Genomic DNA, 19,742 nt, shown 5'->3' on the forward strand with positions numbered 1-19,742 from the left:
TAAAAGTGGTTTTAAACAAAAGCTCAAAAACTAATTTGAAATCATTAATGTTATTTTACATTAAAAATACATACTTTTTGGTGAATTGTATAATTTATATTCGGAATTGTAAAAAAATCATTGTATGGAAAATTCAACCACAAAAAAAAAAAGTACAAGGAAACAGTTATTGTTCAAAGCAAACTAAAAATATTACTTTTTTTTTTTAAGATAAACTCATTAAGTATGACATAAATCTAAGATTTGCACTTACATTTCAAGATATTGTCAGAATGAACACATGAGTTCTCTTACATTTCTAAACGCATTTAAATTCTTTTGGCTTGTTCTCAGAAATATCCTTCAATACACTTGGAAGTTGGAAGTAAAAATTAGTCAACACTGAAATAAAATAACTCGATAAGGAATAAATGTATACAACGAATCAACGATCGCTTGACAATGCTTATTTTGATAATCAGGTAGTACGTTTTCAAATAAATAAGTAAAACAAAATTTAAAAAAATGAGAAGTTAAATTTGTTGATTTTTATTGTATTTAAGTATTGTTAAATAATATAGCCAGCTTTTAAATTAGTTGATATAAAGTAGAACTTACATCAAATCTCATCACATACCGTAGACATGATATGCAATTTGTATTAAACATTAATTATTATCAAATTTTAAATAAAAGAATTGTGAAATAATAATCTCATATTTTTATATTTGGATGTACTCTTCTAAAAATAGAATTAAAATAGTTTAAATACTTCTATATATTTTTTTAAAAAGGGTAAATAAAAAAAATCACTTTCCGAACTATAATTAAACCTTTTCGGATAGAGCTGTGCAAGAAATGATGAAAACAGTACCAATCCACTGCCGCCGTCAGCCGCCTCGGGGCCAGTTAATAAAATATCTTGGTACGACACCGCGACCCCCCTTTGACTGATTCACGTTTCTTCCGCCGCCAACGTATGTCTTTTTTAAGTCTGTCAGCCGTATCCGTACTTTGCATCCCGACCCTTCCCGAGTCCGCATCATTTGCATTAACTCAAAAGAGCATCTTTTGAGTTGATATATCTTGGCCGTCTGATTTTAAACAGAGTCAATCCGGCCACAGCCTATATCTTAGTACGGATCTAATCCGCACGACTCTTACAGTGTATCGGACAGTGAAGATTCTTTTTTGAGTTAATGCAGAGGATACGAATTCACCCTTCCCTCCATCCAACGGACACGGTGAGCTGAGATAGCTCCTACTCTACCCTCTGGCCTCTACGCCTTCCAATTAAATAAACCTTGACCACACTACGCCTGCACGCCAGCCGAAAGTGGGACCCACAGCGGTAGTATCTTGATTCTGTGTGACTATTCTTTAGTTAGGCACACGTATTTTATGTTCATTTAGGTCGTAGAGGATCTAGGAATTAATAAATTGTATCGTCCCGTCCGTACCGCACGCGATCTGAGCCGCTGATTAATAAGGAATCTTTGGTAGGACCAGTGAAATGAATAAGGTCTAATCTCACTTTTTAGCGATAGCAACAGCTACGCAGCAATAAATGAAAAATCACTTAAAAAAAGAAGCAATAAATGAAAAATCAGACAAACAGGAAGAGGCTTGGTAGTTGCCTAGTTGGTAATGGTATGCTGTAGTTTTGCTTTTGTTTTATTAGAATTTTACGGATTATTATGTGATTTTTCTGTCATAGGGGAACTGCGGAAAAAAATATTGGCAGCTTGTTGTCTTAATTCCATGCAGCGTCGTATATAATCAGAACAACAATGTCAATATCTTTATCGGAGAATTCCATTTCGTATACAACTTTAGACAAACAATACAGTCAAAATAATCAGCTATATAAATAGTGTGTTACATGAAGTTAACAGTGTTGTACACATTTTTACTAAATAATTCAATCTAGTAGAAACTTTAGATAGAAAAAAATGGTACACTCAATTCAATATACAAATTAAATGCTGGTCAAGTTGAGGTTGAAATGAAGTGTTCCCTCTAGTCTCTAGTCTCTAATAATATAGACTATATAGTATAGGGAAGGGGCGCCCACAGAGTTAAATTTGATGTGCTGGCTTGTTAATGTTAATTAATTGCCATGGTACTTGGTACTTGAGATGATACGTAAGGCAGATATTTTTATGTGAACCAATATTCTAAATAACAATATGCGTTACAGGTTCTATCTAAAGTATAATTCTTATAACAGATAAATGTAAAAAAATAAAATATAAATGACTGACTAATCGGCTGCATAAAAAAAAAAAAAACGAACGGTTAATCGGACTAATCAATCGACCAATTAGTCAGTCTCAATCAGAAAAAGCCTTCTAAATTTTTTTTTTAATAACCCATACCTGAGCTGGACTTACACTATTTCTGGATCTATCCCTGTTTAAATTTGCCTATCCTGTTTGAAAATTACTGGGCCTTTCTCCTTTCTCCTTTCTCCCCGGTTGGGACCGGGTACTTCGAATTAGACAGGTGTACTTGAACTAAATGAAGGAATTTGAATCGAATTGAGCGATTCGTATATCTCAGAATTCCCAATCCATCGAGCTTCATCAGTGAAATGAATAAATTGTTCATTGATTCGATCGAGCTTTGAAATGCCAAATCCTTCTCAAGAAAGTGATATTTTCTCTATTTCTTTTGTCAGCTTTCTTCGTTAAACCTTTCTTCTGTTCTCAGATCCGATCATTTTACATATCCAAACTGATACGGATCAAATGCAATGCAACGGTACCTTTTAGATTGTTGGCAAAATGCAGGTTCGATACTTGCAATTACAACTATAAAATTTCCTCGCTTGATACCTGCATCTTCAAGTGCCAAATAGCAATTACACATAAGGTCGTATTTTGTTTATTCATATTTTCAACAAAACCTTGAATAAAAGAAGCTAGTTGGTCAGACTCAACGGTACAAACTTTTTTATATGGTGTTCAGAAAGATCAATACTGCACTGTCAAAATGGTCCTTATTCGGTAACATGTCAGAGTTGAACTCTTCAATGAACTCTCCTCACGTTCTATAATTTGACTATTATTTAATCAGAGTCTATATATAAGTTCTATTATGTTCAACTTTTGGTTGTTGGGTAAACAGTACAAGTGTATAACTGCATGTTTATTTTTAAAAGGAGGCATCTAATTTATTATTTGTTCAAATAATCTTGCAGGAGACGGCATTTCTGGGACTTGCATGAAGTGATCACTTCAATATATGCTAATGGAAGCAAGCTTATCTTACAGAAAGATCAAATTTTCTTAAACATTTTTTTATAGTTTTGAAAGTACCTGGAATTGGCAGAAGTGGCGGAGCCACTTGTATACAGGGGTAGGCAGCCGCCTACCCCTGGATTTTGAAATACAGTACCAAATTCGTATATAGTTGGTTTGGATTTAGGTTTTGTCTACATCTAGATTTGAGTTTTGTCTACTCCTGACTGAGTCAAAACTCTCGATTAGTGAAATTGGCCGAGTCATTACAATTTTGATAGTCTTTCATCAATCTATTTTGAAATATTCCGACAAGAAGAATGTTAATAAGAATGGTATGATCGTGGTATCACAATAAATTTGTTATTTTTTGTGAAAGGAATAGACTAAAATATTTTATAAAGTAATATACTGAAATTTAATGTAATGCATTAAAATATTTTTATTATGCTTAACTATTCAAAATGAGCTGAATTTTAATAAAAGAGTATTGTGAACTATGCTTCAAAGTAAACTTTCAAAAAAATCGAGTTTTCAATCTAATTCAGTGGATTTCTACCAATTTTCTCGATTTTAATTCATGGTTAATTACCGATTCCGCTTTCAATGAAAATTATTTAATAATATTTTATAATTTAATTATTTAAATAAAATAATAATTATTATTAATATAATAATAATTTATTTTGTCTACCCCTAATAAAAATTCTGGCTACGTCACTGATTGGCAGCAAGGGCATTTGCGCAAACTCTGTCGATTCAAATATAGAAGTTTGCAATGGTTAGTGTGCATTTCACCTTTTTATTTCTTTTTCTACATTGGCATTGGTTTTACAAACTCAGCTTTTGACTTCATTAAGCATGTGCTAATATATCTGTACCTGTTTATTTTTTACACTTCTTGTATTATACTTGCAAATTTCATTCCCCTTTGTTTTGCACTTTTGACCGAATCCAGTAATTTCTGTACATCTACAGATGCTGGAAGCAAATGAGACCTCTAGTGATGATCCTTCAGTTGTCTCAACTGCCACAAACTCGACATGGAAGTATACATTAGAAACCCTATTCCACCAACTATCAGTCTATAGCATAGCTTTAGGTTATTGCATATCAGCCTCTCTCCTCAGTATCATTAACAAATGGGCTGTCACTAAATTCCCCTATCCCGGCTCGCTAACTGCTTTACAATATCTGACAAGCGTGCTAGGAGTTCTAATTTGTGGCTGCTTTAACCTAATCAAGCTTGACAAACTAAACATCAAAACCATGTTGAAGTTTTTACCCGCTGCTGTGATTTTCTACCTCTCCATCTTTACAAATAGCGAGCTCCTCTCTAATGCAAATGTGGATACCTTTATTGTGTTCCGGTCGGCTGTGCCAATTTTGGTGGCAGTTGGTGAAACGCTATTTCTTAACCAGCCATGGCCAAGTATAAAAACCTGGCTTTCCTTCGCAGTTATTTTTGGTGGAGGTTTGATTTACGTTTTTACTGATTACCAGTTTACCCTGAAAGCATATGGCTGGGCTTTTGCGTATCTTGTTAGTATGTTTGTTGATTTTGTTTATATTAAACACGTAGTCTCGACAATTGGGCTTAATACATGGGGGCTAGTTTTGTACAATAACTTGGAGGCTCTGATATTATTTCCTATTGAGGTTCTCATAATGGGGGAGATAAAAAAAATGAAGACTGATATTCTCTCTCATACTGTGCCCAATTGGTCTACATTGGAGGTTATCTTGCCAGTTGGGTTGTCATGTATATTTGGATTGTCAATTTCATTTTTTGGGTTTTCTTGTAGAAAGGCGATTTCAGCCACTGGATTTACGGTTCTTGGTATAGTGAACAAACTACTTACCATTTTGGTTAATTTACTGGTTTGGGATAAGCATTCCAGGTTGGTGGGAACAGTTGGACTTTTGGTATGTGTTTTTGGGGGTGTTCTGTACCAACAATCAACAACTAAACCCAAGGCTGTGTCTGAGGACGACTCAAGAGGTGAGATAGATGACATAGAACGGCAAGCGTTGATCGAAATGAAAGTTGGTGGTGAAAGCAATAATGTAACATCTGAAGGCAAAAAATGATAATACCTGTAAGATTATATGGTATTCAAATCCTTTCATCAGATTGTATACCACTGCAAAACTCTGTCTAAAAAAAATTGTAATGGTTTGTTGTCAAAGATAGTTTTCACTAATTATTGATATCCTCTCTGCATCGATGTAGTACATGATTCCATAGCAGGGAGATGAAAATACTTCAATTGATTTTTCAGTTTGATCAATGTCTTGTAGCTTGCATTATTAGTGCAACAAAGATCATGCTCAATAGTCATAACTGAACAAAAACATTTAGCCTGAGATGGAATAGATCAAGTTTCTGTTATTCTCTTATTTTGTTTTCTTTTCCCATCTTTGCAGAGTTCCTCTACAAGAATGTGCTATCATAGTTATTCATGGCTTGTCACTGTGATTGCGATACAACTGCTACATTTTACTATCATTATAGTATTATTCTAGTATTGTTCATATTATCTAGCTATTTTTTTCTTTTTGAAAAAAAGTGAAAATTGTTCACACGCTTCTGTTTCGTTTCAAAAAACCAGTTTACAATCCTAACAGTAAAATAAATAATTAATACAAATTAAAAACCATCCCAAATTAGCTAGTCCTATCCAAAAAGGCCATTCGTGAATTGTATAGTTAAGCTTATGTTGTATAGTTAGTAACTAATACATATTCAGATCCTCTATAAATGTATTGTGCAAAAATAAAGGTAAAAATCAAAATCACGCACTTGTAGCTGAACTTGGGCTTTGATAATTGCCTCAACTTCAGATCCAAAGCTGGAAAACCAAAGTATTCAGTGAATTTCATAAGAAACATATCGGTATCACTATCTATTATAATCCTAAAAACTGAATTCTCATAATCAAATGCAATGGCTTTATGTTATTACGTATAACCTGCTCCAATAAAAATCGATCAAAACTGGAAGGCATCTGTTTCTCCCATGGTTATCAAGGACAAAACAACCACCCGAGACTATTTATGAATTGCCAATAGTATACTAAAAAACAATACATACCACAAAGGATCTATTCAACTCCGGTTATATTTGAGGCCAATTTCTACAGTGCCAAACTCATCAGGGAGTTGAAGCATTATCAGTGGAGATGTTTAGTCAAGACTAAGCATTGGCCCCCAGGCCCCCCTCCCAAACAGCAACTGAAGAAAAGAAAAGAAAATAAAAGAAAAAATATCAATTAAAATGTCATCTAAACTCCAAGCCCTAAAGCCCCTAAGAGAAAAATTAATATCAAATACGTCAAGAGCAGATACCTGCTTATCAATTAAGAGAATTAACATCATCACCAAATTACCACAACACAATCAGGCACATATATGGTAGAGGGGTTAATGTGACAAATGCAACTACAAGACCACTTGGTCCAACAAGAGTTAAAAACCTCCAAATATAAGCAGAAGTACGTTAAAAAATACGAACTTAGGCAAGAAAAGCAAGGTAGGATAAGCAGAAGCATTTTCCTCTCTAAAAGCAAAGCATCAATTGCCACCGCCACCAAAGAGATAACCAAGAGAGGAACCACCACCTGGTGCTGCATGTACCTTAGTTGAAGGTCGGTCCTATAAAAAATGGAAAAAACATCAACATATTTCTCAGCAAAATGATATTCATCTCATTATGAGCAAGAGTTGCTGTGTCACATTTCAATCGTATGCTAGTTAAGCCACCAGGTTACCAACACACTAGCAGCGCGTTACCCAGTAAGTAGGCCCAAAAATTAGTTGTATGCAACCCGGATTTGTACAATCACTAATATAAATAAAAGGTTAGGTATCGATCAGATGTACTGGGCGAGAGTTGTAACAGCCCAGCGCCAGACAGAACCACAGGTTGGTACCATGGAAACAAAATGTCCACTATAGGTAAGTCTGTGAACCACGAAATTTGGTACCAGTTGTGCTTATAACAGAACAAAAATATTATGTGTTCAGGATCACCCGGAACTGGTTTAGCACATAACAGTACAAAACCTAAAAAAAAACAGTATGACCTCTGAAAACAGGTGACAGCTAGAGAGATGTATTATAAGTACCGTGAGAAAATTGCCAGTATTTTGACCCTCAGCACGGTGGTAGTTGTTGGTCTGAGAGCCTTGAATACCAGCTGGTATCTGCTTGGAGACATCTACAGCCGGAGACTGGGGGGTAGAAGCTGATTTATCGACAGATGGTTTGCTCTCATTGGTCGGCTTTGGGGCCTCACCACCCCCAAAAAGGTAGCCCAAGGAGCTCTGGCCTCCCCCAGCACTGACCCCACGACCTGTCTTCTGATCCATTCCAAATGAAGCTACACCTGTCGTGTTACAAAGAGGAACATTTGGTTTTTAACATAATAAATGGAAGAATATAGATTGGCATTTCAATCTTTCGGCTCATGAATTGATAAATCATAAATCTACTAATAAAGAAAAGAAAAGAAAAGAAAAGAAAAAAAATACTCCACATATATCCTATAAAGTAAAAAAGTTTTTTATTTATCCCTAGAAAATGTGCAACCAATTTGCCTCTCCTCCACAATTTGTACAAAAAAAAAGTTCCTCCTTTCTCACAAACAAAAAGAGGAGACGGACAATTACTGGGTAAATGAATGGAAGTATTTATCATAGGTTTTAGAGGTATATGGGATATTTCTCATGTATTCTGCACCAAATATTACTCCTTAAATAGCATCTAACTGGGGTATCAAGGTTAAATAGATGGGTCCGAAACTTATTTTAAAGAGTTAAATGTTACCAAAATTTTAATTATTCTCTCTCCTCCTGTTTTTTTATTTTTATTTTTTATGACAAATCAGATTAGAAGAGACCGAGGCGAGTAGCCACGGTTGGAAAAGTGCAAGAATAAAAATTCCTTTACATTTCTACAGAGTAATGACAAATCACACAGAAACCTTCTAAAACACATCAGAATAAACCTACATTTTCGGATTATACAGAAAACCTCTTATGAGCAATTTAAGAATAAAAATTACCTTTGAACCTTCTCTAGATCTATAAGACTTGTTACCGATGTAACTAACGCTGGGAAAGAGAGAGATCAGCAAAAGAGATGCTGGTGAGATCTAGGTTAGAGATGGGAATTCTCACCTCGTTTCGGATCCGACGAGATTTGGTGAGATCAAGGAGAAAAAGCACCTACCGTTATTCGACAATAATTGAAGAGAGTCAGAGTGACTGACTGAGGTCAGTGGAATTCATATCCTCTGCATTAAATCTGGACTATTCGAACAGCTTTAGATTCGTGTAGATTTGATCCGCACAAAGACTCTTACATTATGGGTGTGGGACGGATGGACTCCATTTATAATTAGACGGCCGAGAAGCATTAAGTCAAAAGATGCTTTTTTGAGTTAATGCAGACGATGCGGACTCAGGTCAGCGAGAATTCAGATCCAGTAGGGTACCGCACAAGGGAATCTTTTACAATGATTCCCTAATTGGTGGATCCGGACCGTTCTTTTAACTTGGCACAAATCTCAAAGCTAAAAAATACTGCCCCCTATTGCGATCCGAATCTCAAACCGGTTGAGATTTAATCTCAAACCGTAAAGTGAAGGTGATCCTCTATAATACTATAGAGGATACGGATTCGGTCAGTGAGAGACTGAGAGAAGTTTTGCTTCTATACCCACTAAAATATGAATATTTTTCTTCTAACACTAATTATAGCTGAAATTAGAAAATTCTAATCGATCTGTTGTGAGGGCAAATGGTTTATTTTCTTACTTGTGAGTTGTGACGCACACACAATCATATGCTTGAATATCACTATAGATACGTCACAAATAAAAAAATGATCCAAATATTCTTAGAAATTGACTAATTAGAAGACCGCGCATTTTTTTTATTGTTTGCGTGTTATAATTTTTTTAATCAGGGGTAATATTACTTCGTAATTTTTAAATAAAATTTTAATAGAAAATACAATAAATTGAGTAAATTTGTGAGTTTTTGAAATTTAGAATGATAAATATGAATATATGATATTAAGAATTATAGAGGGACAAATACATAATTTGAAAATTTCTGAAGGGTATAAAAGAAATTTCCCATTATAAAAAATGAACAATAATTCACCGGCTTCGATTATAATTTACTAGCATCGTACCCGTGCGTTGCAACGAAAACATATTATTTTATTATAAAATATTAAAAAATGAAGAAGATCAAGCGTTTCATTATTTCATTATTGGCGTGACCTTTTTGAAAATCAATCGTTCAAATACGTGCTGCACAAATCTCAAAGCAATAATAATACTGATACGATACGGATACGGTGATACGACAATTTTCAAAAATGAAGGATACGATACGGCTATTAACATATATATATTTTTATTATTTTATATATGATATTTATATAATTATAATTTAAATCAAATTTGTAGAGAAAAGTAGTTAAATACTATATTTATCTACAAGATAACACATGTGAACTCTAGTGTAGTGTTAAGAATTTTGGCACTAACAGAACCCAACTGGGTTCGAATCCCGCCTTCAGCAAAAAAAAATGGTGCGCGGTGCACAGGCTCGGTCCGTAGGTGCCATGCGTGCTTCAGATGCGCGGTCCACGGGTGCGGCGTGAGGTCTACGGGCTCTGGGATCATATGCGGCGCGACCAGTGCATGCTTAAGTGTTGAAGCGCATAATTTGAAAATTTTGTCTATGTGCGATCTGAAAATTCAACGGCTGAGCATCCTTCCGAAAAAAAACAATAAATCAAAATTCTTGCAGGATCTAGACATTAAGCTCCTTAATAAGAAGGAGAGATAAATCATAAGCCCATAACCATAAGACTCAAAATGTACATAATTTTTACAAACCCCAAAACTGACACAGCGAACCGGTATAGAACGGAATTCGTATCCTCTGCATTAAGGAATCTTTTGAGTTAATCAATCTCAATCGTTCAATTATTTTAAGATTCGTGCAGACTAGATTTGCACTAATTTTGAAAGACACTCTATTTTATAATCAAAAGACGGATTGACTCCATTTAAAATCAGACGGTTGAGATTAATTAACTCAAAATATTCTCTTTTGAGTTAACGCAGAGGATACGCATTTGATTGAACGGATATAATCAAATAGCTTATTAGATATATGATATTAGTACATGTAGTTTGGTTAGAATGGTTTTGTATCCCTTGAAAAATCAATCTATTTCTCAAATTCCATATCAACACGCGGCACAGCATAAAATTTGCACAAATTTATATATGCATACAATGCCCCTAAAATTTAATATATTAAATTAGTCCACAAATAATTAATTATAAGTCAATTGTACAAAATAGTCATCAACTGTCTTGATTTGGTCATAAAACACACATGCAACAGATTCGCTCCATTTCCTAATTTTAATATTACTAAAAATCTTAAAAAGAGATATAAATGGATTTAAGTAAGAATCTTATAATTTTTTAATTTGTAATAAAATATTACTACTATTTTTAATTTATAATAAATTAGTACTAAACTCATTCGACAACCGTTGAAATAGAGCCGAACCAAATAGCATAATATAACGTTATTTAAGCTAAAAACGCTCGTTGAATGCGGATTAAAGGATGACACTATTTCACTATTCCATGTTTCCAACTAATTCTATCAAATTGAATAACGGTATATCCGAATAACAGTATTCTGCTTTTACTATTCAATATAGCACTATTGTCAAATGAGTTTTATCATATCAATAATGGCACTATGTTTAGTGAAATTTAGAAGATAGCATAAATTTTCATATAAAACTAAATGAAGATATTTCTTTGGTCTCTTTTTATTTCATTTATTTATTTGCTAACACGTACGCTACATAAAACAGTGAAGGAAGACGCTTTGTGGTGCTCTATAAAAACATGTATAAATATTTTAAAGGCACTTAGATTTGAATTGTGTGTTGTAGTCATTCTAGAATTTTTATCAATGCTATAAATTTGGATCATGATAATTGTTTCTGCATCTCTATCTTCTCATTTATCTTTGCACTTAACTTCTATAACTGTTATGGGAATCACAAAAGCTCCAACACTGATTTTTTTTCTTCTAAAGTATTAATCTCCATAATACATAAGAACGAAAACATTTATACTTATAAGGTGAATAATTTTTATATAAATAATTATCTCTCCAACCAAATCTCAAACTACACGGGGGACCATACACGTTTTTAGATATGCATTTTTTTTCTTCATTCAATTTCGTCCACATTTCTGATAATCTATGAGGAATTTTGCGAATCTAAAACTATGAATGTCTTCTATGCAATTTTATCTTGCAAATGAGATTCATGATGACATACTTTCGGACTCGTCGTCACACAAGCATTTATATCTCATCGTGCAAGTATTTATACAAATATTTGCAAGTACTTTTTATATATGACACTGACTAACATATGAAAGTATTAATATCAAGTAATATAAGTATTTATACCTATGCACTAGTTATACGTATGTGGTCAACTATTTTTGTTAGAGAAAGATTAACATGGACGATTGGGGAAGGTTGATGCGGGGTCCCCACTACTTCATTTGATAAAGGTTAACACAGAGACCATTGAGGACTAGAAAAGACGTAGTCATATCAAGTTACGCATGCAAATATTAATATTTTATTTTGCAAGGATTAATTTCTTATATTTTAGTATTTATACTTATGAAGGTTAATTGGAAAAGTAGAACTATATAATTAGTGAAGATTTTAGTACAATTTTTTTTTAATGGAATGGCAGGGATATATGGAGGATAGAGGTGTGGAGATGATAATAATTATTCTAATTTTTAACTTCTTAGTCACACTTTTTGCAAGAATGTAAATACTTTTAACGCTGTAGAATAACTTGTGTGGGCAAGCACAAATTATGCATGAACTGATTATATTGTAACTTCTTAAATACTCATTTTGAGCGCCTTGTTATTTACAATTTATATTAAGTTTGACACTGCAATAGATTTGGCATAATAAATAATTTTAAACTTGCTTATCCTTAATTAGATTTTGGAGAAAACTAAAATAATAACAATTTCAACATAACTCCATTTTCATTAACTAGAGGACAATTTCAAATATAGTTATGACAAATCAGTATTTAAGTTAATAAGCAATTTTAAAAACAAAGCTGAATAAAAATTAATCTCAAAGCGACATATATTTACAACATTTTCTATAGTCAATTTTCTTAAATTTGTTTCAGGAGTTTATGTGCATTACAACACTTTTAATAATATAAAATAGGTCTGATTCTTAATTTGATCGTACGTAACATATATTTACATATTTACTTATTAATTTTTTTGGATTAAACTAATCTTAAATTTATTTTCAATTTTGCATTGTAGCTTTCTGTAGGATTAAAGTATGTTGATGCAATAATAGATACCAAATTTCCTGATTTATTATATAAGTTGAGATAACTTGAAAACTCCGAGAAATTTTAGGTCGATTTAGAAAAGCACCACTGGTTTAGGATAAGTTTCTAATTTTATAAATCGATTATTAACTAAACTATATTTGTAGTATTAATTGATAGTGCTTCAAAATGTTTTGTTTTCTAAATTACAAGCATGCATATAATTAATTTTGCAGGTCATCTTTGAATTAACATCATTGAATTAATTGATGGGTGAATTATTGTTCATTATGAAGTTAAAAGTGGTATTACCACCAGTTTCATTATGAAACGAAAGAGTTCATACAACAGGTCTAGAAAAAAAACGAGCATACAGTCCATCAACATCTAACCGCAAAAAACATCTAACAGCATAGTCTAAAAAAAACATATGAACATGATATCAAATAGTAATACTAAATGAGATTAGAAATGACTATATCACTAAATAAAATAAACTAATTAATGCATGACTTAGTAATTGAATATCAATTTATTTTTATATTTTTATAATTGTAGTTGTTATTTATATTTATGTGAAGTCATATTGCAACATACTTTTTGTATTTGGCAACTTGTGCCTTTATTTCGTTGCTTAGTACTTAGTAGTTGTTGCATATATGATTATTATGAACTAAGCAAATTAGACAATCTGTCATTAAAGTCACTCTTTTTTTTTTCTCAAAATTTAGTCTAAAGTATTGATGTTTTCGTTTTATTCTGTAATATTTATAATTATACTAAATTAGTTTTGCTAGCTAGTAACTAGTTATTTATATTGACTTGGTTTTGATGCATACTAAATTTTTTAAAACTGGGAGCTAGATTTCATCGTTGAACATTCTCCAAGTATATATACAGAAAATATTTTGGTGATGCATTGTGGGGTCTTTTCATCAGTATCAAACGATAAATTTAAGAATATTTAATATCGGAAAAATGGAAGGACTTGTATACAATAAAAAATTGTTTGTTACAATTCTATCAAACCATCTGATCAGACTGTCAATTAATAGTGAATGCAAAACAAATAAGCTAGCTAGTGTGATCGTGCATATCACATACTTCACAATTATTCTAATTCCTTCATATATATTTTGTTGGTTGGTATTAAAAAAAATATATCAGTTTGGACCGAAAACATTTGATTTTTAACTGATCATTTGACTTGCAATAATAACCAAACAAAACATTTGAAAAACAAAAATTCAATATAATCTGAATTTGGCAGCAAAAACAATGTACGTTAAATAAATAAAAAAATAAACATCTCACCTTATAAGCTAAGAGTATTACACGTATTTAGACGGGCTCATATTTTCAAGGTCCCAGAAAAATTTACACAATATATGAAATAAAAGGCTTATTTTGCTTGTAAAAAAAGTCAATAATATTTTGAGATACAAAATATCACAAAAAAAACGTGAAATGATTAAAATTATAATTTTCAAAGAACGATGATCACGCAACTTGCGTGACATAATTACTGTATTAATTCCCTTCTCGCATAAAGGATTTTGCTTTTATGAAGAATTAAATTGGATAAAAGAAATATTTTTCTAATTATCATGAGAAAATAGATTTCTTTTTAAAAAAAAATTACGGGGAAATTAAATAGAAATTTTAAATTTTTTATGGGTACACCATACAGACAATTAGGCATTTAGGCTCCAGGCTCCAGGCTCCAGCGTGTACTTAGAGGTGCCAACGGATTGGATACGGATCGGATAGTGGTAAAACCATATCCGTATCCATTTTTATTTTCTGAATACGGATCGGATATTAGACGAATACGGATACGGATACGGATCGGATATTAACCGGATACGGATATGGATATTTGCTTATTATAGAATAACATATTTTTTTTCAGAATATATATTAAACTATATAATATACGAGGAGGGATCAAGTTACAACAATTTTTGAGTTATAACAAGTTACAACAAGCATTATCTCCATTTTCGAAGTCCAAATCGTCGATCCAAACCGTTAGATGTGATCTCTACAATAAAATGTGATTCGAGACCAAATTTTACATTTTTTGGAATTTTTTTACTATTTATTAAGATGGGTACAAAAACTAGTCAAATTCAAACCATTGAATTTTGTACCCATCTTAATAAATAGTAAAAAAATTTCAAAAAATGTAAAATTTGGTCTCCAAGCACATTTTATTTTAGAAATCACATCTAACGGTTTGGATCGATAATTTGGACTTCGAAAATGGAGATAATACTTGTTGTAATTCAAAAATTGTTGTAACTTGATTCCTCCTCATAATATATATCTACTATTCGGATACGGATAGTTAAAATTCAAAACCATATCTGTATCCGTATCCGTACGGATATTCAGATATCGGATATCCGTATTAAATTTTCGGATATGGAGTTGGATACAGTCGGATAATATCCAATTCATTTGCACCCCTACGTGTACTGCACGGAAAAAAAAAATAGATAGGAATAACTCAGGAGGCAGGACCCAGGGTATGGGAAGAACGAGAAAAGGGGAAGGACCCTGATTTTTATTAATACCCTCGAACTAAAATTAATAATAAATATACTCTCTGAGCTGATTTTTTTTCAAAAATACCCTAACTGTCCTACGTTGGAGCAGTTAGTTCTTTTTTTAGAGATCTTAAATGTTTCATCTAAAAATGAAAAATGTTTAATTTTAGAGCAAACATTTATTTTGATATTTTTTATATTCAATTTAGTACTAAAAATGAGAAATGTTAAGGTAATACCCGCGTGCTACAAAACATCTGGGTAATAAATCTGACTTGAAAGACAGTAAAAAAGATATCAAAACATTTATTTTAATGTCCAATTTTTGTAGTAAACATTCATTCTATACGCACTAAACATCTCTAAAAAAATTATTTAGCTGACCATCTCACAGTGGGGCGGTTTGCTATTTTTTTTTTCCTTACGTCTCCAATGGATGCCTGGCGGCTGTTTAAGTATTTGCAGCAAATAAAGTGAGATAATACATGATCAATTGGTAGAATTGAGTATGAATTCTCCTGAAAAATGAGAGATGGTCAGAGAATGAACAAGATCGGATGAACGATCACCTCTGTCGCCTTGGATTGTCAGAAAAATTGCCTCTATCAACCTCCGTTCGCCTCTGTCGCGTTGGATCGCTAGACACATTACTCCAGATTTGAAAATGAAAATTGCGCGGATAAATGAGTTTTCAAATTTTGAATCGGGAAAGAGAGAGACGTTATAATAGCGGAGAAAGATAAATTTAATTCGAATGTTAGTTAAGACAGTTAGGGTGCGAGACCATCCGCAGTTAAGGAAGTTAATCCTTCAAATGAATACTGCAGGGAAAAAACGAGGACAACAGTGACAGGATTTGTATAATTATTCTATAAATTTATATGAGTGAGTCTATGGTACTATGCATATTACGATTTGTTACTGTGCTACGGCTCTATATTCGAGTTTTCAAATCCTAACGGCCGATCCGAACCGTTCATCTTGTTCTCCATATTAATATGTGTTTGGAGACCAAATTTTATATTTTTTGAAATTATTTTACTATTTTTTTAGATTTATTTAAAATCACTGTTTTTGGATGGTCCAGAATTTTCAGATCAAGTGATTTTCTAAATATCTAAAAAAATAGTAAAAAATTTCCAAAAAATGTAAAATTTGGTCTCCAAACACATATTAATATGGAGAACAAGATGAACGGTTTGGATCGACCGTTAAAATTTGAAAACTCAAATATAGAGCCGTAGCACGGTAACAACCCGTGATATGCATAGTACCATAGACTCACTCAATTTATATTGTCTTGTTTAAAAATTAAAATTCGAAAAACTAATTATATGTCTAATGGTAAATAAAATACTTTCTGTGTAATATGGTTGTCACATATTTAAAATCCGGTTGAGAATTTTTTAGTGAATATTTTAATGTAAAAACTTAATCCTCGTCTTTAATAAGGAAAAAAATCAAAATCAAAATCTGCTCGGTAACAATTGTTTCTCTCTATAGCTTCCACGAGAGAAGATGAAATAAATAATGATAAAATTAGATAGCAAATGGTTACATTATTTATAAAAAATAATTAAAAATTATTTAAATAAATTTTATAAATAGCGGTGATATTTCAATGTCACGAACGAAACAAATCATTCATTTTGGCATATTTGCAAGGGTGAGAACTGAGAAGCAGGAAGCGCTCCAAGCGGCGGCGCAGTTTCGTGGCACTCAACATGGTGCTCGGTTTTTTAATGATGATATGGTGCCACATCAACATATTAAAAATTAATTTTTGATCAAACCGGATGTCCGGATGCAATCCGAAATTTTTAAATGTATCATACCACAAAACAATAAACCAAACAACCACATTTTCTAAAAATTTCGAATTTTGACACGGCCGCATTACCTAGATGCAGCAACTTTTCTGCGGGCCATCTAGGCATGCGACCCATTTTTTTTTTGTCTCCTTCTCGTGTGGCAGTTCAATCTAAATAAAAAAAGGGGGTGGCTGCATCCTCTAGATGCCGTCCGCAAAAAGGTGGCCGCACCTTGGGAATGCGGCCGTGTCAAAATTCAAAATTTTCAGAAATCGTGTTGTTTTGGTTTATCTTTTTTTTGGATTATGGTATATTTAAAATTTTTGGGATGGAATAGCATAAAAGTCGATTAAGCTAAGAAAACGGTGTGATGTGCTCCCTAAGAGGGGTTGGTGAGCACATTTTTAAAAGGCTATCGGATTGACTTTGAATTACAAATCCAAACCGTTGAAATCCAAATAAATTTAAAAAAAATTAAAGTTTTAAATTCATTTAGTACATAATCAAGCGATCAAACAAATGATAAAAATTAATACATAAAATAATTGAAAAAATAACTTATAAAATGTTCATTATTTTGACTCTTGATCATGCTAAACAAATTCAAAACTTTTAAAAATTTACATGTACATGCATCACTCACGAAGCATATGGATTTCAACAGTTTGGATTCGTAGTTCGAAGTCAATCCAATATTTTTTTAGAGATATGTTCATCAACCCTCCTTGGTGATCACATCACACTCTAGTTTTGCTCATGTAATCGAACCAAAGTGAAATAATTAATCACAAGAATTTTTTTTTCCTATCTATACCAAATAATGTATTAGGCAGCTAGTGATAAAATTCATTGAAATCGCAAAATTAGAATTAGTGATGTATTTTTTTTAATAGTTGGATAAATTGTGTATTAAATCTGATCTAGTTTGAGAATAATTTGATTATCAATTAAGGGAAATAAATCTATTGTGATCCAAAGGAATTGTAGGAACCTGTTATTTCAAATTCAACCTTTCATTTGTTTTGAGATTTGTGCATAAAAATAACTTCTATTGAAATTCGTGCATCCCAAAAATAAAAGGTTGGATTTGGAATAACAGGGCACCATATCATCATTAAAAAACCGAGCACCATGTTAAGTGCCACCAAACTTTTGAATGCGTATCCTCTGGATTAACTAAAAAAGAATCTTTTGAGTTAATCAATCCCAACCGTCTGATTTTAAACGAAGCCAATCCGGTTCCTGTTTATGATATAGGGGGCCCTTTAATATTAGTGCAGATTTAGTCTGCACGAATCTTAAAACAGATCAGATGGTCAAGATTCATTAACTCAAAAGATTCCCTTTTGAGTGGAGTTAATGCAGAGGTTACGAATTCCAAACTTTTAATATGGCTTTAATTTTTAATAATGAAGAAAAACCTTGTACCAGATCAACAACCTTTAATATGGCTTTTTCACATCTCACTTTAGCCTCCTCTGTAAGTGCCTAACACAATCATGATGAAGTTCAAAAAGTACAATTTTTATATGACAACTATAATAATTATATTTAAATTAAATGAACGTGTTTTGGTGCCTCATCTTGAACTTTGCTAAATAATGCTACTCGCCCAAAAAAGAAAAAATAAGTAAAATATGGCAAACTGCCAAACTCCATAATAAGGGATTTGAACAACTGATGAAATTCACAAAAAATTCAAATAATTTGATGATATTGGATATAATATATTGTGTGCTTAATTGGGCTTAGATCGGGTTTGGGTCTTTTTTAACCATTGGTGGAGTCAGATCGGACCTTAATCACCGCGACCCACGACATTGCCGACCTCGCTGTACACAACCTATGTGTAGGTTCAGAACTTGCATCTTAAGCCACAACATTGCAGCATACTCTCTTTCCTCCCTTATTGTCTAGTCGCTTTAATTTGTCACTTTTTTTCACTCATGATCTAGATCAACGTCAAGTAAAATTAACGAAAAGATTAAGGTGCTGATGTGTATAAGGCATCAAAAATTAATACTGTTAGGATATTGACTAAAATTGTGAATATCTATATATATTTGAGCAAGTGAACTAACCGGGGAGCATCAAACCACTGATGAAAATTGATGACAGTTTTGACTTCTCGGTACTGTGTATTAATCGATCTCGTTACTTCTGTCTCCATCTTGATCGATCTCATCTTCCTCTCCTACGCATGAAAAACCGATGTAAACTACACAACACAAATTAAAAGTAAAGCTATATTAGAATGTTAAGTCATTATCTTTAGACACCTTCATGAAGCAATGAACATTCACAAAATAAGAAGCATAGTCTATAAATTAAGCATGGTATAATTTCTTATAAAAAGAAGTTCGATGCCTTTTGGCCACTGCAACACAAATTAATTTCAACTGGTGCTGGACATGAGAACAGTACAATGCCAACATATTAAAAGATCAATTTGCAACCATCTTCTATCTTAACATCTGTTCTGATATTTATCTTGCAAGCAAACAAAATATCAAGAAAGAATATAAAAGCCAATCAAATTTTCATGTCATTATATGTGTATTAGTTTACAGAGAAAGAACACATTTTCTATGCAAAGATATTGAAGATCCTTTCATGGGTTAAATTATTGCTCACTTGCTATTGCTGAATTCAGAAAACTGATACTGATATTTTTTATATATAAACTCTCCAGGTGGAGGGGCACTATCAGC

General features: G+C 32.6%; 2 protein-coding genes across 4 annotated transcripts; one reads left to right on the forward strand and one right to left on the reverse strand.

The window, feature by feature from the left end:
* The first annotated feature begins 2,513 nt into the window (after positions 1 to 2,513).
* Positions 2,514 to 5,471, forward strand: LOC144551120 (GDP-mannose transporter GONST3-like). Its single transcript, XM_078298942.1, has 3 exons — positions 2,514 to 3,314; positions 3,957 to 4,002; positions 4,200 to 5,471. Exons 2-3 carry the CDS (start codon positions 4,000 to 4,002, stop codon positions 5,310 to 5,312), a joined length of 1,116 nt encoding a protein of 371 aa, XP_078155068.1. The 5' UTR covers positions 2,514 to 3,314; positions 3,957 to 3,999; the 3' UTR covers positions 5,313 to 5,471.
* A 1,109-nt stretch (positions 5,472 to 6,580) lies between these two features.
* LOC144551121 (protein SPIRAL1-like 1) lies at positions 6,581 to 19,137 on the reverse strand. 3 transcript variants are annotated; one of them, XM_078298943.1, is made up of 3 exons: positions 19,113 to 19,137; positions 7,349 to 7,608; positions 6,581 to 6,875 (listed from the first exon to the last, which is right to left on the reverse strand). In XM_078298943.1, the coding sequence occupies exons 1-3, from the start codon at positions 19,120 to 19,122 to the stop codon at positions 6,795 to 6,797; spliced, it is 351 nt and encodes a 116-aa protein (XP_078155069.1). In that variant the 5' UTR covers positions 19,123 to 19,137; the 3' UTR covers positions 6,581 to 6,794. The 3 variants fall into 3 exon arrangements, with proteins under 3 accessions (XP_078155069.1, XP_078155071.1, XP_078155072.1); XM_078298945.1 differs by lacking the exon at positions 19,113 to 19,137 and adding an exon at positions 8,287 to 8,488; XM_078298946.1 differs by lacking the exon at positions 19,113 to 19,137 and adding an exon at positions 8,402 to 8,483.
* Positions 19,138 to 19,742: the final 605 nt, after the last annotated feature.

This window comes from Carex rostrata, chromosome 3, assembly GCF_964058835.1.
Source record: "Carex rostrata chromosome 3, lpCarRost1.2, whole genome shotgun sequence".
NCBI classification, from domain to species: domain Eukaryota; kingdom Viridiplantae; phylum Streptophyta; class Magnoliopsida; order Poales; family Cyperaceae; genus Carex; species Carex rostrata.

Coding starts and splice junctions, on each gene's coding strand:
- LOC144551121 (XM_078298943.1), bottom strand. Junction 6,876..7,348: donor ATACTGGCAATTTTCTCACG/GTACTTATAATA, acceptor CATTTTTTATAG/GACCGACCTTCAACTAAGGT.